Source organism: Schistocerca serialis, unplaced genomic scaffold (genome assembly GCF_023864345.2).
Source record: "Schistocerca serialis cubense isolate TAMUIC-IGC-003099 unplaced genomic scaffold, iqSchSeri2.2 HiC_scaffold_1401, whole genome shotgun sequence".
NCBI classification, from domain to species: Eukaryota; Metazoa; Arthropoda; class Insecta; order Orthoptera; family Acrididae; genus Schistocerca; species Schistocerca serialis.
The window spans coordinates 40423-55326 of record NW_026047627.1 but is presented as its reverse complement, the minus strand read 5'-3'; the positions used below and the strand labels follow the sequence as shown (position 1 = coordinate 55326).

General features: G+C 43.4%; 1 protein-coding gene and 1 pseudogene across 1 annotated transcript in view; both read left to right on the top strand.

Annotated features, from left to right (window-relative positions):
- LOC126442693 (fibrous sheath CABYR-binding protein-like) overlaps window positions 1-14904 on the top strand; it is a 154068-nt gene that overhangs the window by 138659 nt on the left and 505 nt on the right. The window contains exons 2-3 of the mRNA XM_050090742.1: window positions 11838-12360; window positions 12599-12787. Of these exons, the coding sequence (XP_049946699.1) occupies window positions 11838-12360; window positions 12599-12787 (712 nt within the window). The remainder of the gene's footprint in view (window positions 1-11837; window positions 12361-12598; window positions 12788-14904) is intronic.
- On the top strand, window positions 11058-11175 carry LOC126442739 (5S ribosomal RNA; annotated as a pseudogene).

Genomic DNA, 14904 nt, shown 5'->3' with positions numbered 1-14904 from the left:
TCAAGCTGCGGGCCTGTGGGGTATCGTCTCAGTTGTGCGACTGGATTCGTGATTTCCTGTCAGGAAGGTCGCAGTTGGTAGTAATAGACGGCAAATCATCGAGTAAAACTGAAGTGATACCAGGTGTTCCCCAGGGAAGCGTCCTGGGACCTCTGCTGTTCCTGATCTATATAAATGACGTGGGTGACAATCTGAGCAGTTCTCTTAGGTTGTTCGCAGATGATGCTGTAATTTATCATCTAGTAAGGTCATCCGAAGACCAGTATTAGTTGCAACGCGATTTAGAAAAGATTGCTGTATGGTGTGGCAGGTGGCAGGTGACGCTAAATAACGAAAAGTGTGAGGTGATCCACACGAGTTCCAAAAGAAATCCGTTAGAATTCGATTACTCGATAAATAGTACAATTCTCGAGGCTGTCAATTCAACTAAGTACCTGGGTGTTAAAATTACGAACAACTTCAGTTGGAAAGAATACATAGATAATATTGTGGGGAAGGCGAGCCAAAGGTTGCGTTTCATTGGAAGGAGACTTAGAAGATGCAACAAGTCCACTAAAGAGACAGCTTACACTACACTCGTTCGTCCTCTGTTAGAACATTGCTGCTCGGTGTGGAATCCTTATCAGGTGGGATTGACGGAGGACATCGAATAGGTGCAAAAAAGGGCAGCTCCTTTTGTATTATCACGTAATAGGGGAGAGAGTGTGGCAGATATGATACGCGAGTTGGGGTTGGAAGTCATTAAAGCAAAGACTTTTTCATCGCGGTGATATCTATTTACGAAATTTCAGTCACCAACATTCTCTTCCGAATGCGAAAATATTTTGTTGAGCCCAACCTACATAGGTAGGAATGATCATCAAAATAAAATAAGAGAGCTCGAACAGAAAGGTTTAGGTGTTCGGTTTTCCCGCGCGCTGTTCGGGAGTGGAATGGTAGAGAGATTGTATGATTGTGGTTCGATGAACCCTCTGCCAAGCACTTAAATGCGAATTGCAGAATAATCATGTAGATGTAGATGTAGAGGAGGGAATGAGCGAGGAAAAGAAGCAGGAAGACAGATGGGGGACAGAATGGAGGGATGTAGAGAAAAAACAACCAAATGCATTTTGTACCGTATTTCCTTTCTGTTGTCTATAATTACTAGGTGTTTCCGAACTTAGGGAGGGAGTGTGTGTATATATATACTACCCTCCATTAGTTGAGAAACTTGGAAACACCTAGTAATTATAGACAACATAAAGAAAAAACAGTATAAAATTCATTTTGTTGTTTTGCAAATGTTTATTAAGCTCAAATAATACACAGGAAGGTGCAACCATTAAATTTTCGTTTCCTCAAATTATCCACCCTTTGGTTTCATCACTGCCTTGCACACTCTCGGTATGTGCTGCATCAGTTTTACCAAGATTTCAGTTGGAATTAATCTCCATTCTTTCTGTAGGAACTCCCACAATTGTGATCCACTCAAGATACCCCATTTTAGGCTCCTCCTGTCCAATTCATCCCATAGCAGTTCGATTGGATTACAATCAGGCGATTGTGGCGGCATTTCCATATTTTTCAATATTTTATGAACCCATAGAGACTTCACATAGTGCTGACACAAGCGAGACGCATGTTTTAGGTCGTTGTCTTGCTGGAAGATAACCCTTGCACAATCAGACTCAAACCAGATTTCTTAGCATGTCGCTGGTAAATGGCATGATGATGCTTTTGGTTCATTTTTTCCATCTATTTTCACCAAATATCCGACTTTATTCCCTCCATAGGATCCCCATACCATCACAGAACCCCCTCCATGCTTTACAGTTGGAATTACGCACTGTGGATTCAAGCGTTCATGGGGTAAATGGCTTAAAAACTGACGGAGTTTACTTCCAAATATTTGGAACTTGGATTCATCAGTTAGTAAGACTCTTTCCCAATCCTCCGCTGTCCAATATTGGGGTGTCTTAGCCCACTGAAGCCTTTTCTTCTTGTTAACAGGGCGCAAAAGTGGTTTCCTTGTTGCTACATAACCTGGTCATCTGCCAGTCGTCGTCTCACTGTTGACTCACACCTGGAGTATCTCTCGTTACGTTTATTCAGCAGTCAATTCAGGGACAGTTTCTAATCTGTTACGTTTACTGGTCACTACCAAATACTTTCCTTGGCGTTCTGATATCTTCCTGGGTTCTCGTGAGCGAGGACGATCTCCATAGGAGCCTGTTTCTTGACGCTGGTGTATGGTTTTGACAACTCCGGTGATGGAAATCATCAGTATCTTTGCTATTTGTCGGACAGGATTGACATCTTGGTGGAATGTGATAATCATTACCCGTTATTCATAAGGTTCAAATGGTTCCAATGGCTCTGAGCACTATGGGACTTAAATTCTGACGTCATCAGTCCCCTAGAACTTAGAACTACTTAAACCTAACTAACCTAAGGACATCACACACATCCATGCCCGAGGCAGAATTCGAACCTGCGACCATAGCCATCGTCTGGGTCCAGACTGTAACACGTAGAACTGCTCGGTCACTCCGGCTCATAAGGAATCTGGTACTTTGTGGTCATTTTCAATTACTTTCGCAGCGTGTTATACCTTTATGCAAACACATCTACAAGTGAACAGAAATATAAACAACGTACCTCTGCATAGCCATGCGGTCTACTCGCGCCACCTGGCGTGTTTAGTAGGACTGCTTCGACAGGTAGCATTGGTTTACATAAATAGGAACGATAATAGTATGTTCCAAAATGTATGTATATGTACAATGATTAAGTGTACAATACTGTACATGTCATTATTAACCGTTATTTGAGCTTGCTATTCCGTATTCTAAAAAATAACTCACATTGTGTTTCTATATATATTTTTATATAGTGTAAATAATAATATGTTTACTATAATTGCGATCACGCCAACATGTTTTTCAGGCAATTAAATGGAGACTGAGGAGGAGCAAACAGACACTAATTCTCTGGTGATACGAAAGTATGATCTTCCATGAAGTTGGGAGACATCGATTAATACAGTGTTGACACCAAGTTGTAGAATAGGAGCTGTGCCAAACTGCAAACTGCTATCTGTCACAACAGCAACAGTAATTTACAGATCAAACACGCACAAACCGCCGTAGATTGCAGCATTACAATATTTAAACCACAAGCACTGCTGTGTGACGCCAGTGGAGAAGTTTTCAGAAGAGAATCGATGGTAAGCAATTTGCTTTAATGTGGGATGTGAGCGAGAGGTGTACCAGCCCCACTAGATATGCCTAATGCATTGTGTGTCCAGCAGTGCACGTGACATACCAGCCCTGCTAGATACGCCTAATGGCATTGTGTGTCCAACAATGAGCACCATATACCAGCCATGCTGTATATGCGTAATACAGTTTTGCAGCCAACAGTATGTGTGTGGCAGGATGTGTGGTGGTCCCTCTGGCCTTCAGAGTGTGTATATTGTGCTGCCTGCTCATAGTTGCACTCCATGCTACCCAGCACAGGAAGTGTTCCTTTCACGGATTCTCGAGTTGTCATGCGACTTGTCCCCTGTGCTCTGCTTGATACCAGCCCCCTAACAATGCGATCACCAAAAGCAACTGACTGCGAGAGAAACTCATGTCTCAAACACCTCGCACCTACTGCACTTCACAACACACTCTCAACTCTATGTTACATTCCTTAGAGCCTATTCACCACAACTATTAACGACAAAGTATGCGACATGCCCACACTCGGCTTTTTGTGTCTTCTATAATTGCAAGCTAACAACTTTCCGCTATTTGCCTTAATGTGAACATTTGATTCTATCCATGTCTCATTCTTCTAGATCAACAGAAAGCACACTACTGGCGTCGATGGCGCGTCTCTTCGTGTTTTAAAACATGTAACATAAGTGGCAGTCACGTATGATTGACTTCACTTAGGAGCACGAAACTCTTAGACCGCCAACAGACCATCAACTTAAGTTTGTGACATAAATTTGAACTTGATACACCAAATTGTTCCAGGGAAAAACGGTTCATAAGACGGACACACAAACCAAATAACTGATGAAAAAGTGAGAGAAAAGATATTTTTTCGTGTTAGATAATTAACTAAACATCTGTCCATATTTGCCAGATGAGGCAAACCATACAGTGATAACTGTATGACGCAGACAAGGGATAACCTGCATTCTGTGCCACTTTCCATTGTTGCCAGATGTATCGAAGATGGCGGCGATGACATCATCCTAGATGGTGGCTGTGATGTCATCAAAGATGGCGGATTTGGGTGGGAACTTTGAATTTTGGTGAGAAGAAGGTCAACTGGGCTACCTGCACTAACATAACCACCCGAAATATGGGGGGAAGTTCAGATTCCAACAGGATAACGAACACATCACACCACAGTTATCTATACTAACCTAAGAAAATGGCAGGAAGATAGGTCACTAGGGCTACCTCCACTATCCTTCAGCAACCGACCACCACCTCTTCCTAGGAACTTGTGGGGAGTGGACTCGACCTGTGCATGATGTAAGTCTTTATTATTTTGAAAGCAATATTTTATTTAAACAATTAGAGGCACTACCACCATCCAGTGTGGTCACCAAGGTGTCCAGACTTCATCTCACCTAGTCACAGTAGCACCAGCAGAGGGTGCTGTCATCCTCCTGTAATGTAATCGAAGATGGTGGGAGGGAATGGAGGGAAACAATGGGGTCGCCATGGGGTCTGGAGTCCAACTGATCTAGTACACAGTACCACCGCCAGAGGGCGCTATAATACATGCCATAATCCAAGATGACCACCATGATGATGCAAGTACCGTTATCCAAGATGGCGGGAAACAGTGTGTCCACCACAAGGTCTGGGTCTAGTACACAGTACCACCACCAGAGTGTGTTGTCATATGTTCTATGATGTAATCCAAGATGGTGGTCTGGGGGGGGGGGGGGAATGGTGGGAAAAGGACTCTGTCTGGGCTGTACATAAGTTTCTATTTTGCAGAAAATGTGTCCATCACAAGATCTAGAGTTCAACTGACCTAGTACACAGTACTGTCACCAGAGGGTGCTGTCAAACCACGCACAGGTGCCCTCAAGCATGAGGCAGCATCCTTTTCATACTTGACACCTAAAGAATTCCTCCCGAAAATAAGTGATCACCTAGACACTGTTGCTGACACGACCTGATGGCAGTGAAGACCTATTTGCACAGTGAAGACACCCCAGGGGCGCATGCACCTCCACACCGCCATGAGTCACCACCAGATGCAAGCCAGTGTGACCCATCACTCCCTCACTGCTACTGCCTACACTGACCAGGTGAAAGTTGCGAATATTTTCGAGTGTACAGTTAGAGTTCTCCAAGTGTTATACTAACATCACAGAACTCCAGCATGTGCTCATGCCATTCCCATATGCAAGACACCTCTGGGTGGCAAACATGTTTTCCCATTACTAATGCGATACTTGAGGATACTAACGTCACCATATATCACAGGGTGCATTGTTCCTAGCACGACGTGTGAGATGCACGTAACCATGCTTAACCACCCAGCATGACAGATGCAATGCCGTGAAGTGTGCATGTGTAGCTACAAACCATCACAAGTGCATCTAACAAGGTTCTCATTGTTATACTGAAGTCACATGGCTATGCAAAATAACAGCCAGGTCGACCTCTCGGAAATTGTATAGTGTCCCAGAAAGAGTTAATGCTCGCTTTCTTGATGTCCCAGCTTGTATGCACGGAAAGTCTTGCCCTAACAGAACCTGTTTACGAAAAGAACACAGCATAACGTCGAATGCGGTTTTCCTCGTGGTCCTAACAAGGCACCCCAACCATTATGTCTTACCCTTCCTGCTTTCAACATACACATACGTTCTCACTGCTGTGTAGAGATTCTTATATCCCAGCAAAAAGAATGTAAATAAATAGAGCACTATGGTTAGCTCTTATCGAATTTACACTATGAATTACTGATGCTGCAGGTGCGGAAGCACCCTCTACCTTTCTTTCTTTCTTTCTGCAGACCAGACTTTCAGCAGTTATTTTACACAGATCGCTATATTGCACCAGCAATTAAATCTTACAAACTACCCTACATATCGTTAAATATGGAAAGACACTTATTCAATTACGCTGCTCTCCCACGGAGGACAGGACCTTGAATATTAGAACGTGAAACCGACCCGAAACCCATCAATATATCACAGTGTACCCTACATATTGTCAAATACATAAAGATACCTACTCAATTACACTGGCCTCCCACCCAGGACAGGAGCTTGAATATTAGAACGTGGAGCCAATCTCCAACCCATCAATATATCACTGCATACTGTGTCGATGTAATAAACATACAATTCCTATCCTGCACCATACAAAAATAGCCTCTTTTACATCATTCATACATGTAACGTGAAGTCAAACAGCACAGTACATATATCTACATCTGCATCCATACTACCTAAGCTACCTCACGGTGTTTGGCAGAGGGTACCTTGAGTACCTCTATCTGTTCTCCCTTCTATTCCAATCTCGTATTGTTCGTGGAAAGAAGGATTGTCGGTATGCCTCTGTGTGGGCTCTCTGATTTTATCCTCATGGTCACTTCACGAGATATACGTAGGAGGCAGCAATATACTGCTTGACTCCTCGGTGAAGGTATGTTCTCGAAACTTCAACAAAAGCCCATACCGAGTCTTACACTGGAGTTTATCTATCATCTCTGTAACGCTTTCGCGATTACTAAATGATCCTATAACAAAGCGCGCTGCTCTCCGTTGGATCTTCTCCATCTCTTCTATCAACCCTATCTGGTAAGGATCCCACACTGCTGAGCAGTATTCAAGCAGTGGGCAGACAAGCGTACTGTAACCTACATCCTTTGTTTTCGGATTGCATTTCCTTAGGATTCTTCCAATGAATCTCAGTCTGGCATCTGCTTTACCGACGATCAACTTTATAAGATCATTCCATTTAAATCACTCCTAATGCCTACTCCCAGATAATTTATGGTATTAACTGCTTCCAGTTGCTGGCCTGCTATTTTGTAGCTAAATGATAAAGGATCTATCTTTCTGTGTATTCGCAGCACATTACACTTGTCTACATTGAGATTCAATTGCCATTCCCTGCACCGTGCGTCAATTCGCTGCAGATCCTCCTGCATTTCAGTACAATTTTCCATTGTTACAACCTCTCGATACACCACAGCATCATCTGCAAAAAGCCTCAGTGAACTTCCAGTGTCATGGATGTTTCTGGACGTTTCTGTACCCTCTGTAAAAGCTCATCAGCTAAAGAATGGGAAGAGGGAGAAAACACTACCTCTCCTTGACAATGCACCAATTCATCCGTCATGTGATATTTTAAACGAAAAGGACGAGGTCATAAAGGTAATATTTCTTCCACCTAACGTAACCTCCTTATTACAGCCCATGGATCAAGGCGTTATTGAGACTTTCAAACGATATTACAAGAAAGAATTGTTGCGTAAGTTATTGTTACAAAGAGAAGAGGATGGAGAAGAAAGTCTCTTAAGAAATCATAAGAATATTGACTTGAAAGACGCGTCCTTCATGATCAGCGCAGCATGGAATAGTGTAAAGGAAGAGAATTTGAAGTAAGCCGGGAATAAAATTTTGGACACAGAAGAAAATTCACAAGGTATGATTGAAAATGACGAATAGAATAATATGTCCAAAATTCTCGGTATGCTAAAAGAAATAGATTGCCACGAATGTGATGAAGAAGACGTTCATGAATGGATGATTATCGATGATGCAGATCCAGGACATCAAATCATGCAGGACAGCGAGATTGTAAATGTCGTCACCGATAAAGATGACGCCGCCAGCATCTCATCAATCAGTGCTGCAGAAAGCGAAGATGAAAGTATACCAACAGCTTCTGAGGCGTTCACTTGTTTAGATACTGCCTTGTGATGGTTTGAGGCCCAAGATGAACGTGACCAGTTTCAGATATCTGTAATGAAAAATGTACGTGACTTAGCTGCTCGTAAGCGTGTAGGCTAGCTTAGACAGACCAAAATAAAGGATTTTTTTAAACGTTAATTTTGTATACTGTGTGTATTGTTCATGCAAAATGCGTATGTAATATGTATATATTTATGTTTAATAAACTGTGCCACATACTATGTATTCCTACTGAAGTTGCCTTTGTATGTTACTTTGTAATACTAAAAGAGATGCCTGTTTTTATGAATAAATTTACTGTACAGTACTTCTTTTTGGCAAATAAACATGTACAGTTCGATTATCCGAACAAACCAGTTTTCCAAACGCCCATGTCCCCCAAGTACTTTGGATAATCGACGCTCTACTGTACCATTTTAGTGGTATTTGTCGATATCAAGCACACAGAAGTAGCCTTCCGATCGCTTTCGGAACATAATTCCGAAGATACAGACTGGAAAATATTTATCTACAAATCCGAAATCTTAGCACTTATCCAATTTGCGAGCACCTCTACGTGAGAACTCACAGGAAACTAATATTTCCACTCTCGAATACTGATGTCGGTGATGTAACAGATTCCAAATCATCCCTGTAATTTACAAGGTCAACTAGGGTGTTTCTTATGTCTAGAGAACCGGCAAATGAGTCTTCCACGTGCTAGATTCCCACACCACAATCGATCTTCTCTCAACTAAATAAAGGCTCGAAATGTGCAGAAGCAGCCAACCAAACAATTTACACGGGAGGGAATAACGGTCCAGCGCAAACGCACCTCCATATTCAATCCTCTCAGATTTCCACTTCATCACGAAAGCCGTCTAACACATACTAAGTATTAGTTGGCTATTCGCTCGTCTAGAGGACAACACAGTTAATTCATCTACATTCCTACACTCCAATAAGCCTCTCCATTCTGACAACTCCTACCATTAACGGGAAACATGAATCATTCCCACCACAGGCCATGCATACACGGAATCATCCTACAAAACCAATCACATATATGTTTTATCATTGTACTTACAATTAAATGTTACAACCACAACTGAATGGCATTCGACAATGAGCGAAGTATCGGAAATACACCCTGCTGACGGCTGTGGCTCTGGAAATAGAAATATCTGTACCATTCTTATGACTTGACATACTCTTTCCTCTGCTATCACAGTATTCCACAGTCATCTCCTTTGCAGATGTAGGAACACATCCTGTATAAGCTTGATGCTCAAGGTGAATCTACCATGCATCCCCCACAACTACTAACTGATTGCCTACGCTACGAAATAATACTGAGAGAAAATCAGCAATGGGTGGACATGTCCCATAAGTTTTTCTTGCGAGTGCTACCATTGTGTCTTAGAAAGAGAGACATGGTCGGTCAGATGTTAAAAAACCCGATTGCAACAACTGCTGTATGCTACTGTCACAAACGGTCTTGGTTCATAAGGCGCACACAAGTATTCACGTGAAAAGCTATATGGGCTTTATAAATCGAGGCACGACATTACCTCGGAATGAGGTGGTCTTTCCGGACAAATACCGAGACGGTAATCGCTGGAGTGTATATTTTCAGACCAGCAGTCAGATTACACGTAGCCCACGATGCTACCTCGTGATAAAATCGCTGAATTTTGAAAGTGATTTGGCTAAGGAACGTGGTATGTAAGCGGTATTTGCGACTCCCGCACGCCGCCCCAGCTAGATATTTACATAGTACTTGTAACGTGTTCTCTCTCGATACCCCGTCAGAGGTTCTGCAATATATTCACTGAGTTATAGGCGATGACTGATTGAGAAAGATCACAAACAGAAGTACTAGATGATGTGCTGATTGAGGTCATAAGGAAATGTACACTAGCTTATCAAATCTCTAGTGTTCACTACATGCTAGAAAGGATATTCATGGTTGGGAATCAAGTCTTTCCATTCAGTTACATACCTGCAGTGGATCCTATTGACAAGTCATTTAATGACTAAAACCGCTACTCAATCACATTCCTGGCACTTTCATAGCTTGAAACGAGTCACCTATCTCGAACCTGGCTGTTACAGAAAATTCCGACGTGGTATTAGTCACCCCTACGCATCTTTCTGTTGTGACAAAGATGCTTCCTTAAGCACTTTAAACAACTGTAATAGTACGAAAATGCAGTAATCAACTCAGTTTGAGGGAGAATGTGCTAACCAAGTTAGGAAGTCTTTGAAAACGACAAAACAGTACGAATCGGCAGATGTGTTCTGAAACACGTCAGCGCCTGTTGTTGTGTAGCGGTGTACAATTCCTACTTCGATATGTAATTATAAATTTATTCCTCAGTCGTCTCGTCTCGTCTCGTCTCCTCATCTCCTGCAGACGTTTCTTGTGCTTGCGCTGTTATATGGGCCACGACCCAAGCGGCAGCGAGCGGCAGTCGAGCAAAGTCGGGACAAGTCGGGACGGGGACAGGGACAGCGATAGGAATGGTGCGAATGCACTGCAAATTACGCAAACACCTCGTCTGAGGCGAGGCGAGGAAGCTCACATCGCCAGCAGTGGCGCCCTCCAACAACACTCTGCCACACCCCGCACAGGCCTTACGCCGGTCGGCCGCGCGCCAGCCCTCCTGCGCTGGACACCAGGGACAAGATGCGTCTTCCGCGAGTGTCGAAGGCTGCACGCGCCAAGCGGATGACAGGAGGTGCAACGAGAAGCTGCGCGTCTCACACACACGGCGGCGCGCCCGCTAATTCGGCAGTCGCTCTGCTGGCACGTCGGATTGCGGAAGGAAGTGCTTACAATTACAATTCTGTTCATGTTTTATGTTGTAAAGATGTTATCTTGTAACGATGTAATGTTAATAAATAAATTTATAAATCTCACAAAATATATATATATATATATATATATATATATATATATATATATATATACATATATATACGAAGCGCGTCCTTCCGGCACATAATTTTTGGAACTCAGGATTGCGTTCGCGCTAACGTGACGAATTGTCAATAAAAAAAATGCGGCTGCTTTCGACCGAAAAGTATGATTTTGTGTGTGTTGGGATAAGAACCGAATGCGAATTCTGCCATGCGCGTACATTATATGGGCGCCAACGGCCATACGATGTTGAGTACACCGGTTCTCGTCCGATCACCGAAGTTAAGCAACATCGGGCGTGGTTAGTACTTGGATGGGTGACCGCCTGGCAACACCTCGGTGCCTGGCGTGCAGTGTTTCCTTGTGGGACTGGGCCGGCGGCGCCTCGGCGTTCGTCTGTTTACTTTGCCACGTGGCTTTCTTTCTACTGAACTGTAAGTAATGGTTATACTTCACGATGACAGTGAAGAGCGACAGAACAATGTTCAGTGCGAGTCTGATCGTTCTGTAGGGAAACCTTCGGCCTTTGAGATTCATCGTTGGTTAATTGAGGATTTGTTGTTGTCTACTAATGATGTACTCGGTATTCAGTTCGATACGTTTTTAAATTCTTTCTTAAAACTGAAATCTTCCGATCTGTGTGATGCTGTTGTTTCTGTTAATGACGGTGTTCGCAGATTTCGACACCTTAACGGAAATATTAGTAATGTCACTGTGTCTCATGCTGGTTTTGGTCTTCGACAAATACGCATATTTAACCTTCCGTTTGAAATTCGCAACGACACTATTTCTCGTCACTTGCGGCCTTATGACACTGTTTTATCTGTTGTGAAAGAGAAATGGTCGTCTGCGTACATATTTCAAGTCGAGAACGGTGTGCGCAGTGTTAAGATGGTGGTCAGGCAGCATATTCCGTCTTTTATTTTGGTGAACGGCCACCGTGCGTTTGTCACGTACAGTGGCCAGCCTCAGACTTGCTCCTTTTGTAACGGTGTCGGACATTACCGGCAGGATTGTCCGAAGCGCAAACGGCCTGTTCAGCTACCACTTGAGGCCAATTTGCAAGGAGCTAGTTTTGCTTCCGTCGCCGCTACGGTCTTGGGTTCCGCCCCCCACGCGGCCGCGCCACGTGCGGCAGATGTTAATCTTGCTGCCGCCGCGGAAGCGATTCATGTGTCTGCTGATGCTACTGTCTCTGTTCTTGCGACTACCGGCCAGGAATCTTTGTCCGCGGTTTCGGAAAACGTGCCTGCTGTTCTTCAACCGGTTGTGGGTGCTGTTGTGTCGGAGACTGTCTCTGACTCCGTGCCGCCGTCGGTAACCGATGTTGTTCCGCGCCCTATTTCGGACCCTGTTGCACCTATTGTGTCGCAGTTGGCACCCTCTCCTTCTGTGCCTGCACCCGTCGTTGTCCCCTCTGATGTTTCTGAGCCTAATCCTGTTGCGGAATCACGCGATAATTTTCTGGAACCCAAACCGCAACGGGATGAAGCTCGTTCCCGGAGTTCCAGTCGGCAACGCTTCCGCAGTGCCAGTAGCTCCCCTTCTTACGACAGGGTCGCTTCCCACGCCCGGGTTCGATTCCCGGCGTGGTCAGGGATTTTCTCTGCCTCGTGATGGCTGGGTGTTGTGTGCTGTCCTTAGGTTAGTTAGGTTTAAGTAGTTCTAAGTTCTAGGGGACTTATGAACTCAGCAGTTGAGTCCCATAGTGCTCAGAGCCATTTCTTACGACAGGGGTTTCACGCGGGGTGACCGTAGTCCGTCCCCGGTAGGGCGCTCCCCCGCTTCTTCTTGGGCGTCGCAACGCCGTGCCGCGCGGCGCGACCTCGACGTGGAGCTCCGGCCGCCTCAGGCTTCCGGCTCCGGGCGTCAACCGCCGCGCAAACAGCAGCAACAACAGCCGCAGCGGGCCTCCTCTCGCCACGCGCAATCAGCTGATGTGAGTGTTGCGGCGCAGCATCGTGACGTTGCTGTTCGCCATCTGCGGACTGTGTTAAGTCAACCCGCCTCTGTAGACGTGCCTGTTTGAAACGTCCCCTTAGAAAAATTATACACGACTGTCCTTAACCTGACACACAATATTTTTAGCGCAACGCAATCTGACTTTCAGAAATCCCTACAAAAGAATAGCCCTGACTAACATTAACCTATGCGTTTCACAAATCGCTTACCTCACAAAAATCTTGGTTACTCCCACTACTGCAATACAGCAAGCGCCACTACTGCCAGCTAAATAAAAGATTCAAACTATGGAAGGCACTAACTACTGATAGGGATAGTTAGCAAATGAAAGATATTAATAGAGAACAATGTATTTACCTTGATATTATATATATATATATATATATATATATATATATATATATATATATATATATATATATATATATATATAGCAGTTCATGACAAATTTCAAAACTCCGCCATCTCTCTCCCCACATCCACCACTGCTGGCGGCTCACCTCCAACTGCGCAACGCTACGCGCTGTTCACAGCCAGCTGCCTAACACTACAATGGCGAGTATTACAACAATGCAAAGCAGCCACAGACTGCACACAGCACAGCCAGTGATTTTCATACAGAGGTGGCGTTACCAATAAAAAAACCTAAACAGCCTACTTACATAGCCCCCATGCTCCCCACAAAAAATTTTACAAATTGTTTTGGGCAGTGGCCAATAATGATTTGATAAAATTTTTCATAATTACAATAACAAAGATATCAAATGCACACACTTATTGATACAATGTTGGTCAAAAGCTAAAATTTTGTCACAGTCCATAAAGACAGTCCTGATCATTCATCATAATAGTAATTACAGTTTTTTTTCACAAAGTCTCATTAGTAAAAGAAATTGCACACAGAAGTAGTGGATTTCCATGCAGTATTGAAGAAGTAGTGTTGTCCTTCCAATGGAAAGACAGTGCTGACTCTTGACATGCAGACAGGTAATGGGCCACAACAGAGCAAACCCACAGCAGAGTCATTTGACGTTTTGAAGAATATTGGTAGGTAGGTCATCACAGAGTAGACCCACTGTAGTCCTGGTAGAGAGTATGGTATTGGTGGGTCACCAGAGGTGCAGACCCCCTGCAGTCCTTGTAGAAATAATGGTATTTGTGGGCCATCAAAGATGCAGACCCACTGTAGTCCTTGTAGAGATAATGGTATTGGAGGGTCATCAAAGATGCAGACCCACTGTAGTCCTTGTAGAGATGGCCAGCAGCCATCTGTTGCGATCTGTTGCGACTGTGCAGGTGCACAATCACCATCAAAGAGTCTTGCGGATAATATAGCAAGTCCATAACCACCACTTGTGCACTCACAAAGTTTTTGGAACTGTCCTTAGAACCAGCAATGCTGTTATCCAGTCCCTTGCTGAATTATTAACACACGTGTAAACACTAACAGTCCCTACTTCTCACATATTGTCCATATTCTGTGACCAACAGAAACGTATGCAGTGAAATGGAACTTACAAGTTACTTAATTTGATGACCTGATGTCAATTACAATTTGATAACATAAGAATACAATTACAAAGGTACAAAATACATCATTAAGGAACATAACAATACAGAGAACATTTGTAGTACAGGCTTTACAAAAGAATCGAAATACCATATACGTCAGTGTTACAGGAATTATGACATGAGTACATACATAAAAGATCAGAATAACTTTCGAAACATCAATTTCACTCATGAGCATTAATACAAAACAGAACAAGCAATGTCTAAACATCTTTACAAAGTAAATGACATAGTATTAGAAAAATTCTACAACATAAATCTTATTAGCTAAACACTTAAACACAGGAAAAACACAAATACACAAGGGAACACAAACACATAGTGGGATAACACAAGGAAAGGACAGGGTTTCTTTAACTGCAGTATTTTGCAAACAAAACTTTCTTTACTTCTCGGAGATCTCCCTTCATTCGTCATTATTCCCAAAAAGTGCTATCTATACCTGCTTTCTGTATTCTATTCATATTTCTTTCAAAATAATTATTTCTTAGTGTACAATACTCATTTTGGCCCAAATCTTTTTCATATAACTTCTCAATGCATT